The sequence below is a fragment of the Gracilinanus agilis genome, chromosome 3, assembly GCF_016433145.1.
Source record: "Gracilinanus agilis isolate LMUSP501 chromosome 3, AgileGrace, whole genome shotgun sequence".
In the NCBI taxonomy this organism is placed as follows: Eukaryota; Metazoa; Chordata; class Mammalia; order Didelphimorphia; family Didelphidae; genus Gracilinanus; species Gracilinanus agilis.
The window spans coordinates 307,436,822-307,451,455 of NC_058132.1; the positions used below are offsets into that span (position 1 = coordinate 307,436,822).

At 36.8% G+C, this 14,634-nt stretch overlaps 1 protein-coding gene across 1 annotated transcript in view; it reads left to right on the top strand.

The window, feature by feature from the left end:
• MARCO (macrophage receptor with collagenous structure) overlaps positions 1-14,634 on the top strand; it is a 64,719-nt gene that overhangs the window by 18,460 nt on the left and 31,625 nt on the right. The window contains exons 2-7 of the mRNA XM_044666626.1: positions 4,093-4,194; positions 5,747-6,004; positions 7,963-7,998; positions 13,001-13,090; positions 13,186-13,230; positions 14,069-14,113. Of these exons, the coding sequence (XP_044522561.1) occupies positions 4,093-4,194; positions 5,747-6,004; positions 7,963-7,998; positions 13,001-13,090; positions 13,186-13,230; positions 14,069-14,113 (576 nt within the window). The remainder of the gene's footprint in view (positions 1-4,092; positions 4,195-5,746; positions 6,005-7,962; positions 7,999-13,000; positions 13,091-13,185; positions 13,231-14,068; positions 14,114-14,634) is intronic.

The following is a 14,634-nucleotide window of genomic DNA, read 5'->3' on the forward strand; positions in this document are numbered from 1 at the left end:
GATTTTGGAGAATCTCATGCCCTATTCTGCCATCTTCCTACAATTCTCTCCTGAAAATAATTTTCAAATGCAAATTTGTTGTCTTGTTGCTAGAATTTTACTTAAAATTTTGAAATTAATGTTACTGATAATTCCTCTCTATGATTTTTATTTCTCTATTTTAGGTAGTAAAAGTATGATTGTCTCATAAAATTAATTTGATAGAATGTTTTCCCTCCCAAGTATTGACAAAAATTATTATTAGAGTTCTACATGTAATAATTGTTCTTTAAACATTTTAAAGACTTTGTCCATAAATTCATCTGTACCAGGATTGGCTTCTCCTTACTCTGGAAGTTCCTCTATGACTTGGTCATTTTCTGATATTAGGTTATTCAAAATTTCTATTTCATGTTCTTTTGCTATTTGCTATTTGACCACTTTTATTTTGTTCAATTGCTTTTGTTAATAAATATTTCTAGTAGTTCTATACATATCTTGGCTATAAAATGCTTTTCAGCAATATTTGATATAAAGTTTTTTCTTAGTTGACCACTTACCTTCTCATCATTGCTGCATTAATTTTGTACATGCAAAACTCTTCAATTTCATAAAACCTAAATTATTTGTTTTACCTATTATAATCACTTCTATTTCATATTTGGTTAAGAATTTATCCCTTGATATATCTGTGAAATGTTCCTGATCTAGCCCATCCCACTTTGAGTCATCTTATTAAAAGTTTTCCTTTTATAGAGATTCAAACAGACTTTCTACAGCTTTGCTGATTTTTCCTTAATGATGTCAAACTGTTAATCTACACTATTTAGGTATAGTCATTCCATGACAATAAATCCATTCAAATCTGCCATCATGCAATACATATCTCCATTTCATGAGGAACTTTGTCAAATGTGTTGCTGAAATTAAAATGGCATTGCTCCAATATACCACTCTAATAATTCATTCAAAAGAAGGAAGTGAGATTAGTTGGTCATAATTTGATTCTGATGATTACCACTTTCACTCTAAAGCATTAAAAAAACCCACATCTATATATGTTGTATTGTTCCCCTTAGAACAAAGTTCCTTCAGAAAGGTGGGATAATAAGTAACTTCTGATATATATTTTTGGCCATGGACAAAGTATGGATTTGTTTTGTTTGATTATGCCTATTTATTATTAAAAAAAGAATTCTTAAATGGAGTAGGGAATTTAGGAGGGAGATGGAGACAAGTGATATTAATGCTAGTAAGAAAGAAACAAGGAAGGAAGAAAGAAAGAAAGGAAGGAGGGAGGGGAAAAACAGAGGGTCAGTGTCCCATTTTTTAATATGCAGAAGAGAAAGAAGCTAAGAAGGAAACACAAGTAAGATAGCTTTGAAATCAGAATGAATTTATATTTTTAAAATTAAAGCTGTATGTAATAGACATTCATGCTTTCAACAAGCAATCGCCTTATTCTCTAATTCTTCATATATAAAAATTTTAACATTTCTCAAGTTCAGAAAAAAAAAATAAACTTGAGCAGAAGGACTCCTATTGTCCTGGAACTCTTAGTGCTTTAACACAGTGTCTGACACATATTAGGTATTTAATTAATCCTTGTTTAATTGAATTGAAGTATTTAATAATCTACTATTTTATTAACATTAAGTTTAATCATCTCCTAGTTCCTGATATATGTTCTATATCCTCTAAATCTAGTTTTCTGGCACATTTTGCATTTTCCATAATTCCTTAAGATTACTAATGGTTGTTTTAAGATTATATCATGGAGTAGTGCTTCAGCATCCTGGGACAAAGTTCTCTTAAGTCAGAAAACTTGAACAATATTGAACAAAATGAAATATATTCTTACTATTCCGTGACCCAACTTGGGCTTCCATTCTCTCTTAATGATTTTTTTCCATCTCATGCTTATATTCTCTATGAAGAAGAATCTAAGAAGAAATTGGAATTAAATGGTTCTTTTTTTATTTTTCTATTATCTACCCCTTCCTGTTTCATAAAGACTTTTTAGAAAATCTGAACTTAACAAACACAAAATAAAATGAATATTTATATATGCAAAATAGAAAAGAAATGGGGCAGCAAATAAAACTGAATATCTGGCAAGTAGAGTTTGATTTTTTTCAGGTATATAATAAGTTTAATATGTAACTTTTAAAGTTGTCCTATAAGTCTGTGTTTCCTTCCATCCTTTCTGTTATCCTCAACGAATTTTTTTTAAACCCTTACCTTCAGTCTTAGATACTGTATATTGGCTCCAAGGCAGAAGAGTGGTAAGGGTGGGCAATGGGGGTCAAGTGACTTGCCCAGGGTCACATAGCTGGGAAGTGCCTGAGGCCAGATTTGAACCTAGGACCTCCTGTCTCCAGGCCTGGCTCTCAATCCACTGAGCTACCCAGCTGCCCCCTATCCTCAATGAATTTTTAAAGAAATGCTTCAATGACCCTCTTTTATTTTGTTTTTGCAGTGGGGAGGGCAAACCTATCTGTTGCTAGACCTCTTTTCATCTCACCCCCTCCAATTCAATTAAATTCAACACGTTAATCACTTATGCAGAAGACTGGTGATTCAAAGTAAACAGCAGCAACATAATATAGTCTCTGCCCTTGATATTATCAGAGGAAGTGCCTGCTCAGCAGCCAACCTTCTAAAGCAATGGACTCCAATTTTTACTGGGAGATTGACTCAAGGCAAAAGTTGAACATACTGTACAACACCTTTTAGGGTAATTAATGACCATGCAGTGAGTCTAAATACGTGGAGTAATGGTGAGACAATGACTCCACCCCACTCCATGCCCATGTGTGACTTTGAGACTAGACATACTTGGTATGATAGTTTTCTGTAGTTTCAGTTGAGAGAGTGAAGTGCCTCGTCTCAAAGTCCCCTCACAATGAGAACAACGAAACCAAGAACAGAGTTGGGAAATTGAGAAGACTAGCAGGCAAAGTTGCAGCCATTGGGAGTTGAAATTTTGAAGCCCCCAGAAATCATTAGTTGCCCTGTTCCTCCTTCTCCCCAACTAACAATTTTACATCCAATAATTTCACTTCATTGTAGTAAAGAGTGTAGGGAAATGTGAGTTTTCAGGAGCAGCTCTGCTGCTTTGGGCTGCAAATACTGTAATTTGCTCATAGAGTACCAGACCTAGAGTCAGGAAGACTCATGTTCCTGAATTTAAATCTGCCCTCAAATACTGACTAGCTCTGCGTGACCCCGGGCAAGATATTTAACCTTGTTTGCCTCAGTTTCCTCATCTGCAAAATATCTGGAGAAGGCAATGGCAAACCATTCTAGTATCTCTGCTGAGAAAACCTCAAAGGTCATGAAGAATTGGCCGTGACTGAAATGATTCAACAACAATAACTTACATGATTGATATGAAAATAAAATGAAAAAATGTGTTCAAAGATCTTTGCAAACTATAAAGAGATATGTAAATGTGAGTTATTATTTCATTCTGCTCATATTTGTGTTTGATGGAGCTCAGAGAGAAATGACCTTAGGACAAGCTATTATTCAATGTTTATTTTTATTATTAGTGAAGAATCTTTTCCAATCGGGCATAGTTGGGAAGGATCTCAGAATCTCAATGAGATGGGGGTCAATAAGCCCCAATAAGCCCCAAAGTCAATAAGTCATGAATTATTGTTGGAAGTGTGTTCATTCCCTTAAAGTAGCCCAAGAGAAAAAACAAGGGACTAAAGGTATTATGAAAGGAAGACTGGTCATTATGAAAATTCTATGAGATCCATCTCTGCATGTGTAAAGGGAATGAAGGGAAGATTTAGAACTTACACTTGACAGGAGGGAATTGGAGCAGTTTGAGTACTGAAGGAGTCAGGTGCTTTATCCAGAGCTTCCAGAATGAGTGGTTCTTCCAGTTCTGTTCTGGAAGGAACAGGAAGCATTTGGATCCTGTGTGGGGCACATTTACTTTTCCTGCCTTTTTTATACCTGATTCCTCTTAGTGTCAAATGTAAACCAACTGCTTTTATGAAATGAGATGACTGGAACTTATGATTTCTGCCCTGCTGGTAAATATACTTTTAGAGACTAATGTGATTTGCTCCCATCAGCATTCTCTTCTCTGTATTTTAGAGTCAAAGCCCAAGAAAAAATGTGGAGGAAATTGTATCATGTCTGCAATAATCATCTATCTAGTCCTGTTTACAGCAGGTGTGGGATTTCTGGTGATACAAGGTAACTACTCCTTTTGGAAACAAACTCTGTATGTTAGAGAATTATTCTTGCCATCCTACAAACTTCTATTGATCCAAAAGACTTGGGAATTTCTTTCCCTTTGCTTTAATTGAATTATTTAACCAAATATAAAGGCATTTTGAATTAATCATTCCAGGGAATGATCTGTGTCGCCTCTCAAATCTTATCAATGATATAATTGGCTAGATAGAAAAACCTCATTAATTTGGAACCACCTACTTTGGAAGTTGTGATCAGTTTAGACAAGGGCTGGACAGATCATAGAATCCTTATTCTCTCATCTATACAGAATTGGCTTAAGCTAATGATGGTGTGTGAATAGAAGTGAGGAGGAAATTCAGGACAAACTATTTTCAAATACTTTACAGATAATATTTATATTTATATGCTAATTACAAATAACTTTCATTTAAATAGTCTCTCCAAGGCCTCTATTAGGCAACCTTTGTTAGTTTAGTTGGCATTACTGTATGCTTTTGACATAATTTTGCATTTCTTTAAAAACTCTTCTGCTATTCAGATTCTTTAATAATTCAGACAGGTCACCTAAACTGAATTATCAAGATGTATACACAATCACAATCTAATAATATTATGAAATCTACTTGTTTCTAAAGTTTGGGACTGCCAACTTTTGTTTTGTTTTATACAGGGGGTGGGAAGGGAGTTTGAGTCATTAAAGGGTTCTTCTGAAATACCAAGATAAAATAGGGAATGGGGACTAGGTCTTGGTAATGAAGCCATTATTGTGGGAAGCTAACAGCATTCTAACAGTCAGAAGAAACAGGTACCACCCATGAGCAATGAGGAAGATGTAGAAATATAGTAATATAGTAATGTAGAAAGCCATGTACCAACACTTGTTGCTTGACAGGCCAGGGAGTCCTGAAGAGGACCTTGGGAAGGCTGAACGGCAGACTCTACAAATCCTTAATAACTCATGATGATTTTAGGTTGTGGTCTCTATGCTAAGAAGATTGCTTCTACACATTAAGTCTAAAGGAGTAGATAAAGCCAAGGAAACCAAACTGTGGTAACATAAGAATGCCATTTAAATAATCATCCCTAGGAGTTGGGATGTCAGTGTGACCCCTAGCTTAGAGAACCATTCCCTGAACTCAAATTCTTGGTAATAATTCAGATGTAACAGATGGATAAGAATGAGGTAGTTTTGCCAACTGATATTTGAAAAAGACTCGAGGCTCATATATACACAATCAGCCTGTAAATGCCTCACTACAGCCAAGGTGAAGGGAGATAAAATTTACCCTCCCCATCAAACTCCCAATAAACCACTTTTTTACAATTATTTTCCACATCATAATTAGCTCTTAGCAAATCAGAAACCACTCTGGGTCTCAGGTCATAAGGTACATGGCAGATCTATTTTCAGTAGACTTATGATTTGGAAATTAAGAGAGCTACAACGTTGGTTTGTCCTAAGTCCTTGTAGGGTCATGTGAATATATGAAAGTCAGACATTTATATCATGCATGAATATTAAGATTCTACAAAAAGCACTTGTATATAGTTTTGAGTCTACAGAAGGAAATGGCTTCCCAGAGACTTCGGCTACTAAGACTGGAGAGTCTGCTCTTTCCAAATGAAACACTGCAATCACCCCAAGATGAATCAGATCCATCCTTCTCCTATATCCTGTCCAGTCAGTCAGATCCTAACATTAAAAATGAGAGACAGTTGCTTCTGGAAATTGAAAAGGAGATTACTGAGGTGCAGACGAGCCAGAAAGAATTACGTGAAAGGATAAACGACATTGCCACAAACCCAGGTAAGTGGCATTTCTGTTTTCTCTGCTCTTTCTCTGGCCCCTTCTGCTTTTGTCACAATGGGCCACCTCAGAGAAGAAGAAGAGAGGAGGAAGTCCCATGTTCATATTAATAAATCTGTCTCATCTTGGGAACACTGAACATGGGAAGGCAGACTAATGTACCTGGAAAATCACTTCCAGACAGTGAGGAAATCTGGGTTGAATGGGCTCCAAGATCCATCCTTAATTCGTCATGTATCCTTGGGGTAGGAATTTTAATTACCTTGGACCTTTGTTTCAATGTTGTTTTATCAAGAATAATAATTTCTGCCTTTTCTCCCCTTGTACCTCACTGAGAGTTGGAGTGAGGACAAAAGATAAATGATTGTGTGATAGTTGGGGAGGGTTTGAATTAGGAAAACCAGAGTACTAAATACATATCACGATTCTCAATGAAGATTCAGGAACTCAATCCATCCTTTCACTCACTCACCTACTTTTAAAATGGGATCACAATCTCCAGTCTCTGACAAACTCCCCAGGAAGAATGAATAGATGAATCAAAAAGCAAAAAGCACTTTGTATATGCCAAGCATTAGGGACCCAAATACAAAAAGGAAGGGGAAAAAGAAGAGGGAGAAGGGTTTTTTCCATTGATTCCTGTATAAGGGTAAAAATGATGGGGACAAGAGAGTTAAAATTTCTGAGTGACACAAGTTATTAAAAGAGACCAAGGATGTTTGGAACACGGGCCTTACCTTTGAAAATGATGTCTGTGCAAATCCAAAGGACTCATGATGAAAAATGCTATCCACCTCCAGAAAGAGAACTGATGAACTCAGTGAAAGTTGAAGTATAATTTTTTACTTTATAATTAAATAAAATATTATATATAACATCTAAACAAATAAAATAAAAATGTTTTTACAGTATTTCAAATGTATAATTGATATATTGCTTGCTTTCTTGATGGGTAGGGGAGAGGCTAGTAGAAAGTAGAGAATGTGGAACTCAAAATTGAAAGAAAAAGGAATGCTAAAAATAATTTTTAAAGAACAGATAGACTGGTGATCATGAGGATAATCCATACCTCTCCATGCTTCCCTTAACACAGCCAGAATCGTGGGCTGTACAGACTATAGGAAAAAGTTAAAAAGGCAACTATGCTGCTCCTATTACATGAGGTAACTATGAATGTGGTCCCAGAGTACTACTCCCTATAGGTTTGGATCATTGACACTTTTGGTGCTAATATTAACACAACCATTTCAACTGATAAGATGGTCCCATTCTTGGCTTCTTTGGGACTCTGTATTTCAAAGTGTGGTGGCAATGAATGACATTATCTTTCCACAAAGACCCAGAGGCCAAGTCTACATGACGCTAGAATGTCTGAATAGAAACTAAGAAATTGAGGCCCATTGGTTTCATAGAAAGGCTGAAGGGAAAGTCTTTTCCCTTTTAGGCCAAGAACCTATCACTGAAAGTATTCTTTTTCCAGTTTTAAAGTTCCCAATGTTCTTTGCCATATAAGTAAAACTATCTTATTCTTCTTTCCCATGAGAATATGTTTGCCAGAGTTTGTGTCTACATAAAGCAAAGAAGGTGCAAAAGAAAGTAAAAATTATGGTTACTCCTCATCCAGTTCTTCAGCCAAATACCAAATATCTGGTTTTTCCAGATGGTTAGGACACTGTAGAAACAACATTTGGATGAGCAACCAGTATGATCTCTCCTCACTTAGGGTGCTTTGGCCACAGTAGAGGAACCCTTCAGAAGGTATATTCAATACAAGACAGGAGACTGTATGTTACCAGAATCCCAAGTCACCAGAAGAATGTATTCTTGGGGAATATGATGTACCTATGTATTGTTCTGAAGGATAGGGGCCTCCTTCAGCTTTGGTAAAACTGAGCTCTTTGGGAGAGGGGTCCAAAATGATTCAGCACAAACTAACATACAGCACTTCCTTGTTTCAGAGTATCAAGGAAGAAAAGGTGAACCAGGCGCTCCAGGTAGGTCCATTCTTGCCTCCCCTACATCTTCATATGGTTATTTTAGAACTTCTTTTTTGAAGTTTCACAAAATAGTTTCACCTAATTTTCCAGTCTTATTCCACAAAGAGACTTCCACTCCAGTTAGATTCGCATCTTTACCATCTCAAAAACAAACTTTACATTTTCTTCTCTCTCTTTGCCTTTGTACTCCCCTTCTTGGGAGTAGTACTCTATTCCTCACCCCATCCTCATGGATAATTCCTACCCATATTTCAAGGCCAACTCTAAGTCTTACCTCTTCTATCTCTCTAGGCAATAGCCCATCTCTTCTTCCTCTGAACCTATTTCATGAACTGTCTATACTCCTCAGTTTGTACTTAACATACCTTACCTTTTATTTTCAAGGATGTCTTATCTTCCTTATTAGATTGCAATATCCTTGAGGAAAGGGACTGTATCTGATTCATCTTTCTGTCCTCCAGAAGACCTTGCACATAGTATCTGCTCAATAAAATCAACAATAAATAACTCTTGATTTGGTTGACACTCAATTGCAGGAATAAATAGATGAAACCTTCTCAAGCCAAGAATCTTTGGATCCATTATTTATCAAGTGACTCCAGTGTGTACTTGTACTGTCTAGACAATGGCAAGTCATTTTGCAAGGAGGGAATTTTGAGCACTTCCAATATACTAGATACTTTTCCAAGAACCATCAGCAATCCAGCCAAAAGAATCTATGTTTAGAATCTTTTCTCACCTTATCTGATTAATTCTTTAAACGTTCTCCTCCCCACTCCCAGGCGTAGAATCCCAAGTCATAGATAGATACAAACTGAATTACTTGACCCAAACATCCTTGGCTGCAGGGTCATCCCTAGGAAATAGTGAAGAAGTTCTGAAACCCTGCTTTCTGTCACTTGTTCCTGAATGCCAGTGATTCAAAGAAGACAGTTGATCGGAGAGAAGACAGCCCCTCAAATTGATGCTAACAATAATAAAAATAATTAAATAATAAGATGATGATAACCAAAGAGTGTTGATATCCATTCATATAATCCTTAAATTTACCTATGACCAAACTAAACCTTAGACCTGCTCTTCTCTATGTCTTCACATCCCATAGGCTTTCCTTTTGTCACTTTTTTCTTTAATATTTTCCACTGTTTCTTGTAAAAAGTTGTTACCTATCACAAAATGAGCATACAGTACCAGTAACTAGCATTTATATAATGCTTTAAGACTTGCAAAGTACTTTATAGGTTATTTCATTTTATCTTTATAATTATCCTGTGAAATAAGTGTTTTTATTATTTATTATTGTTATTCCCATTTTACAGAGGTACAGAGAGATTAAATCAGGGTCACATATCTAGACAAGTGTCTGAGGGAGGATTTTTAAATCAGATCTCTCTGACTCCAAGTCCATCATTATGCCATCTGGCTGCCAGTCCTAGGGATGTTCTAACTGTAAAATCAGAGAAAAAGGTGAGGTGGAGGGCAAAAAAAAAATCACAGAATCGTGATTTCTCAGGTTCCTATCCCAAAAGCTTATCCAAAGTATCTATGTTCCCATGCCCACACTTACCATAGCCACCCATGAAAGGGAAAGATGTTTCACATTTGTTTCCATTAGAAAGCAGCTCTGGGAACTAGGGAATTTCTCCTGGTGCTGATATACTTTAGAACCTTGTATTTCCCCTAGGACCATCAGGGCACTCAGGAAAGTAAATGCTAATCAGCTAACTCAGAACTTCCACTCTAGTCTAAGCAGAAGGAATAAGCCACCAAAGTCATCTTTTGGTGAGGATGCTTAAGGGAGATGAATTCTTCATCAGCTCTTCTCAAAGTATGATCTGGAGAACCCTAGGAGTCCCTGAGACCTTTTCAGAGGATCCATAAAGTCAAAAATATTTTCATAATAATAATATGTTTTCATTTCTAACAGAATATATATCAATGGAGGGGGGATTAGGTGGCCCAGTGGACAGAATGCCAGGTCTGGAGCGGGGAGGGCCTGATTTCAAATTCAGCGTCAGATACTTACTAGCTATATGATCCTGGGCAAGTCTCTTAACCCTGTTCCTCTCAGTTTCCTTATTTATAAAACGAGCTCGAAGAGGAAATGATAAAGCACTCCAGTATCTTTGCCCAGAAAACCCCAAATGAGGTCATAAAGAGTCAGACACAACTGAAAAACAACTGAAAAATAGTATCAACAAATATACTGAGGGCTATAACTCATATAAACAAAAACTCTTTAGAGTATCCTTAATAACTTTAAGAGTATAAAGAAATCCTAAGACCAAAAAGTTTGAGAACCACTATACTGGAGGAATTGGCATAATGTTTTTCCTTTGCACCTCTTTGGCAATATATGTGACTTCCTTTTCATTATTAAGTAATTAATGATGAGGAAGCTTAAGCCATTAGGAGAGATCTCTGTGCTAGAAGTCTAGGAACATAGGCTCCAATCTGCAACAAATTGCTATGACTTTGCCATCTATAACCCAACTCTTCTGTGCCTTAGTCTCATCATTCAAAAATGGAATTGCTAGCACTGGTTATAAAGCTTTTGTGGGTTAATAGGAGGGAAAAATAAGCCAGTAGGTAAGAAAACACTTTATAATAAAAATACCATCTGAATTCATATAATACAGTATTAATATAATTGTCTATATATCAATATATTTCATTGCATTTTAGAACTAAACAGACCTAAGAGATGATTTAGCTTATTTCGCACATTTTATAAGTGAGGACATTAAGTCCAAGACTGTTAAATTAATTGTCCAACTTGATACATCTAAATTAATCACAAAATTGACGCTGGAACCAAGCCTTCTGATGAATCCTAGTCTAATGCCATTTTCACTATGTTATAAATCAAGTATCTTTTGAGCCTTTGCTACATGACAGGACTGTGCTAGGCATGTAGAAGGACACAAAGAGGTATGACATGAACATCTGCCCTCAAGAGATCATAGATTATATCATGACATGAATAATATGGAAATATATATTACATGAAAGTATGGGTATAACCTATATCAGACTCTTCACCGTCTTGGGAGTGGGGGGGAGGGCAGAAAGGAGAAATTTTTAATTTTAAATTGTTAGAACTATTGTCAATAAGTGTTTCTACATGTAAATGAAAAATTAAAAAAATTTTGGAAAAAAAATAGAAATCATAGAATATCACATTTGTAGGTTTTCTTATACGTCATAGCTAATCTAACTCTTAGCTCAAGAGGAAACTCTAAAAAAAACTATATAGCTTCACTTGAAGTTTTCTGATGTTTACTGTCCATTTTTCCTTGAGTCTTCTCACTCTAGAATATTCTCCCTATGCCAAACCCTCCTCCTATTGATGAATTTTCCTGGAGCCTCCATTCTAAGGAGAAGTTCAGGACAACCAATCTTCAATCCTGTCTTGGTGCTGCTTCCGACTTTTTGACTTTGGACACCAAGTCTCTTCATGGATCACTTCCCTCCCTTACTTATTTTCTACCTTCCTTTTCTGCAATGTCTTCCCCCATTAATGTTAGTTCCTTCAAGTCAAGAACACCTTTCTTTTTGCGTATTAATCCCCAGTCCTTAGTACAGTGCCTGACATACAATAAGCAGTTAATACATATGTATTGCTTTGCTTTACCAGCAATGTGACTGTGGGCATGTCATTTAAGCTCCCTAGGCCTCAGTTTCCTCCTCTATAAACTAGTTTGACTAGTTGACTTTTGAGGTCTCTCCTACCTCTAAATCTATGATCTGTGATGTTATATTCTTCAGTAATGGAAAACTGTCCACTATCATTGTTTGGAAATTCTTCCTTAGATTAATCTGAAATCTTACTGCCTCTAGTTTTTAATCACTTCTCCTAGTTCTGTACCCTGGAACTAAATGAATCAAGTGTAATCTCCAAATTATTTCTATATAACAGCCCTTAGGAGAGGAAAAGAAAGGGAAGGGAAGGGAAGGGAAAGGAATGGAAAGGAAGGGAAAGGAAATTGAAGGGAAGGGAAAGGGAAGGGGAAGGGGGAGGGAGAGAAAAGTGGGGTGGGGAGGGAAGGGGCATGGGAATGGGGAGGGGAAGGAAGGGGAGGGAAGAAGAAGGAAACAAACATTTAAAACATTTATCAAGTGCCTACTATATTTCAGTCACTGGGGTAAGCATTTTACAAATACTAATTAGCTTAACCCTCACAACAACCCTATAGTATAGGTGCTATTATTACCATCATTTTACAATTGATGAAACTGAGGTTAAGTGACTTGTCCAGGGTAACACAGTTAGTGTGTGTCTGAAGCCAGATTTGAATTCATCATTTCCTGGCTCCAAGTACAGCATTTTATCAACTATATCACCTAGCTGCCTTTATCTTGGCATAGAATCATATCCTGCCACAGCTAGAAGGGACTTTTTAAAATAAATCATCTAATCCAATTCTGTCATGTTGCAGATAAGGAAACTAAGTCTCAGAGGGAAGATATGACCAAGGTCACATGGTAACTGCAGGGTTGGGAGCTGAATCCAGGTGCTATGACTAATTTTCAGTTCAGTGTTTCTTCCATTATAGCAACTCTCTTTTCCAGTATAAAGATTTCCGTTTTCTCTCATTTATCCTTGTATGCTAGCTAGTCTAAAATTTATAACCATAACAAGACCAAACACACACCCCCATCAAGAAGAATCCTTGACTAAGGATTGACCAAATGCCAGGCATTGTTCTGCAGGCTGATGATACAAAGCTAAAGAAAGAAATCATCCTATTCCCAAATAGCTACTAACAATAAAGAGAGAAAAGAGATAGCTCAAAGTCCAAGCTAGCCAAATGAGCAATGTTGATGAAAAGTGGTTTTGGAGTTCAGAAGAGAGAGGAGTCTCAAATTTGGCATTGGTCTGGTAGAAAAGGCTTTATAGAAGAGGTGGTGCTTTTTAACTAGTATAAGTAATTGTTGTAAAACAGAAGTCTATATCTATAAATTCTTTGTTCTGCTTATTTGTGTCTTTTTTTTTCAGGACCACAGGGGGAAAAAGGTGTTGCTGGGTCTCCTGGAGGGCCAGGTGTGAAGGGAGAAAAAGGACTCTCTGGAAGGGATGGAATTCCAGGTAAGCAGAATATGCTAGGAGCCATTCTGGCACTGGAGAAGTCCATTGTCTCTTCAGGCCCTCATGATGCATGACCAATTCGCTTTCTCTTTCAGGACTACCTGGACCCAGGGGACCACCAGGGGACCCAGGAGCAGCGGGTAAATGGGAGATGGGACTACTCTGCAGAAATATAAATAAACTCGTAGAGAAGACTGAGTTTTATTTTTCTGAAATGAATTGCCAACACTAATTAACAAAGATTTTTTTCTGAGCTCCTAGCTCCTGGTTAGCATCAGAGGAATGTAAAGCCCTCCCTATGTAAGCACCAGCTCTGGCTATATTTCAGCCAATCTGATCAACTTATCCTTTCCTCACCAGACCTTGTGCTTTCCCACCTCTGTTTTTTTGCTTTGTGCTTTTTTTGTTCACTCACCTAGGAGGCTCTCTACTCTTTTCCATCTAGCCAAATCCTGCACATCATTCAAGGTGGAATACAGTCAATATGTGACTTATTTAGACTCAACAACATCCTCAAGAGTTATTTTCTGTGCCTTTCATTTGGCACTGACCACATGCTTCTTAATCTTTATCTTATGTGTGTTGATACTGTTCTTCCCACACTACATCTTTATTTCCAAATATCTCTTTCTCCTCTCCTATCCAGTGAGCCATCTCTTGTAACAAAGATTAAGAAAAGAAAAGGATAAAAATTATTCAGCAAAACAAATTAACATATAAGTTGTGTTTGATAGTATTTACAGAATTCCATACCTACAGTCCCCCAACTCTACATAGAAAAGAGGGAGGTGCTCTTCTCCAAGAAAAACTTGATTATTCAGATTTCATGCATGTTGTCTTTTATTGTTAATTATATTTCCATACACCTTTTTTTTATTATTGTATCCTCACGGTATCTAATATAATGCTTCTAAATGTTTGTTGATGTCATAAATTAGAGAGTAGTGATTGAATTTATTCTTTCTTTATTTGCACTAGGCATCCAAGGACCAAAGGGTATTCCAGGGGAACGAGGACCAGCTGGTAACTCACTTTCATTTTGGCTATTGATATAGTTGTGTAATTCTTAGTTAAACTAAGCTACGATTTCTACTAGCTCATCTCCATGGTTCTAGGAAACGATACAAAACTGGATAGGACTAAGGCTGACTGTCTCTTTTGCTAAGTTCCTTCTCCCTAGTCATTTTCCTAAACTCTGTCAGTTTATTCCTAGTATGTCTAGAGTCTGGTCTAGAACTAAATATGTGTTGTATATGGGGTGGAGAAGAATCACCATAACCAAAGAAATCCTTCTCTCCCTCATACATATGGGAAGAGCATGTATCAGAAATGAGAAGGCTTTTAAGCCTTATAGAATTACTTGCTCTGCAGAGAAATAGTCAATGTAAATAATATTAACAAACCAAACTAATCAGATGAGCTAAGGTATCACTCTGGAATCTCTTCATTCTCTCAGTTGTGTGGCTGCCTGCTTTTCTCAGAATTCCCATTGCCACTTCACCTGTATATCTAAGACCAAGCGGATTGGTGAGGTTACTCACTCA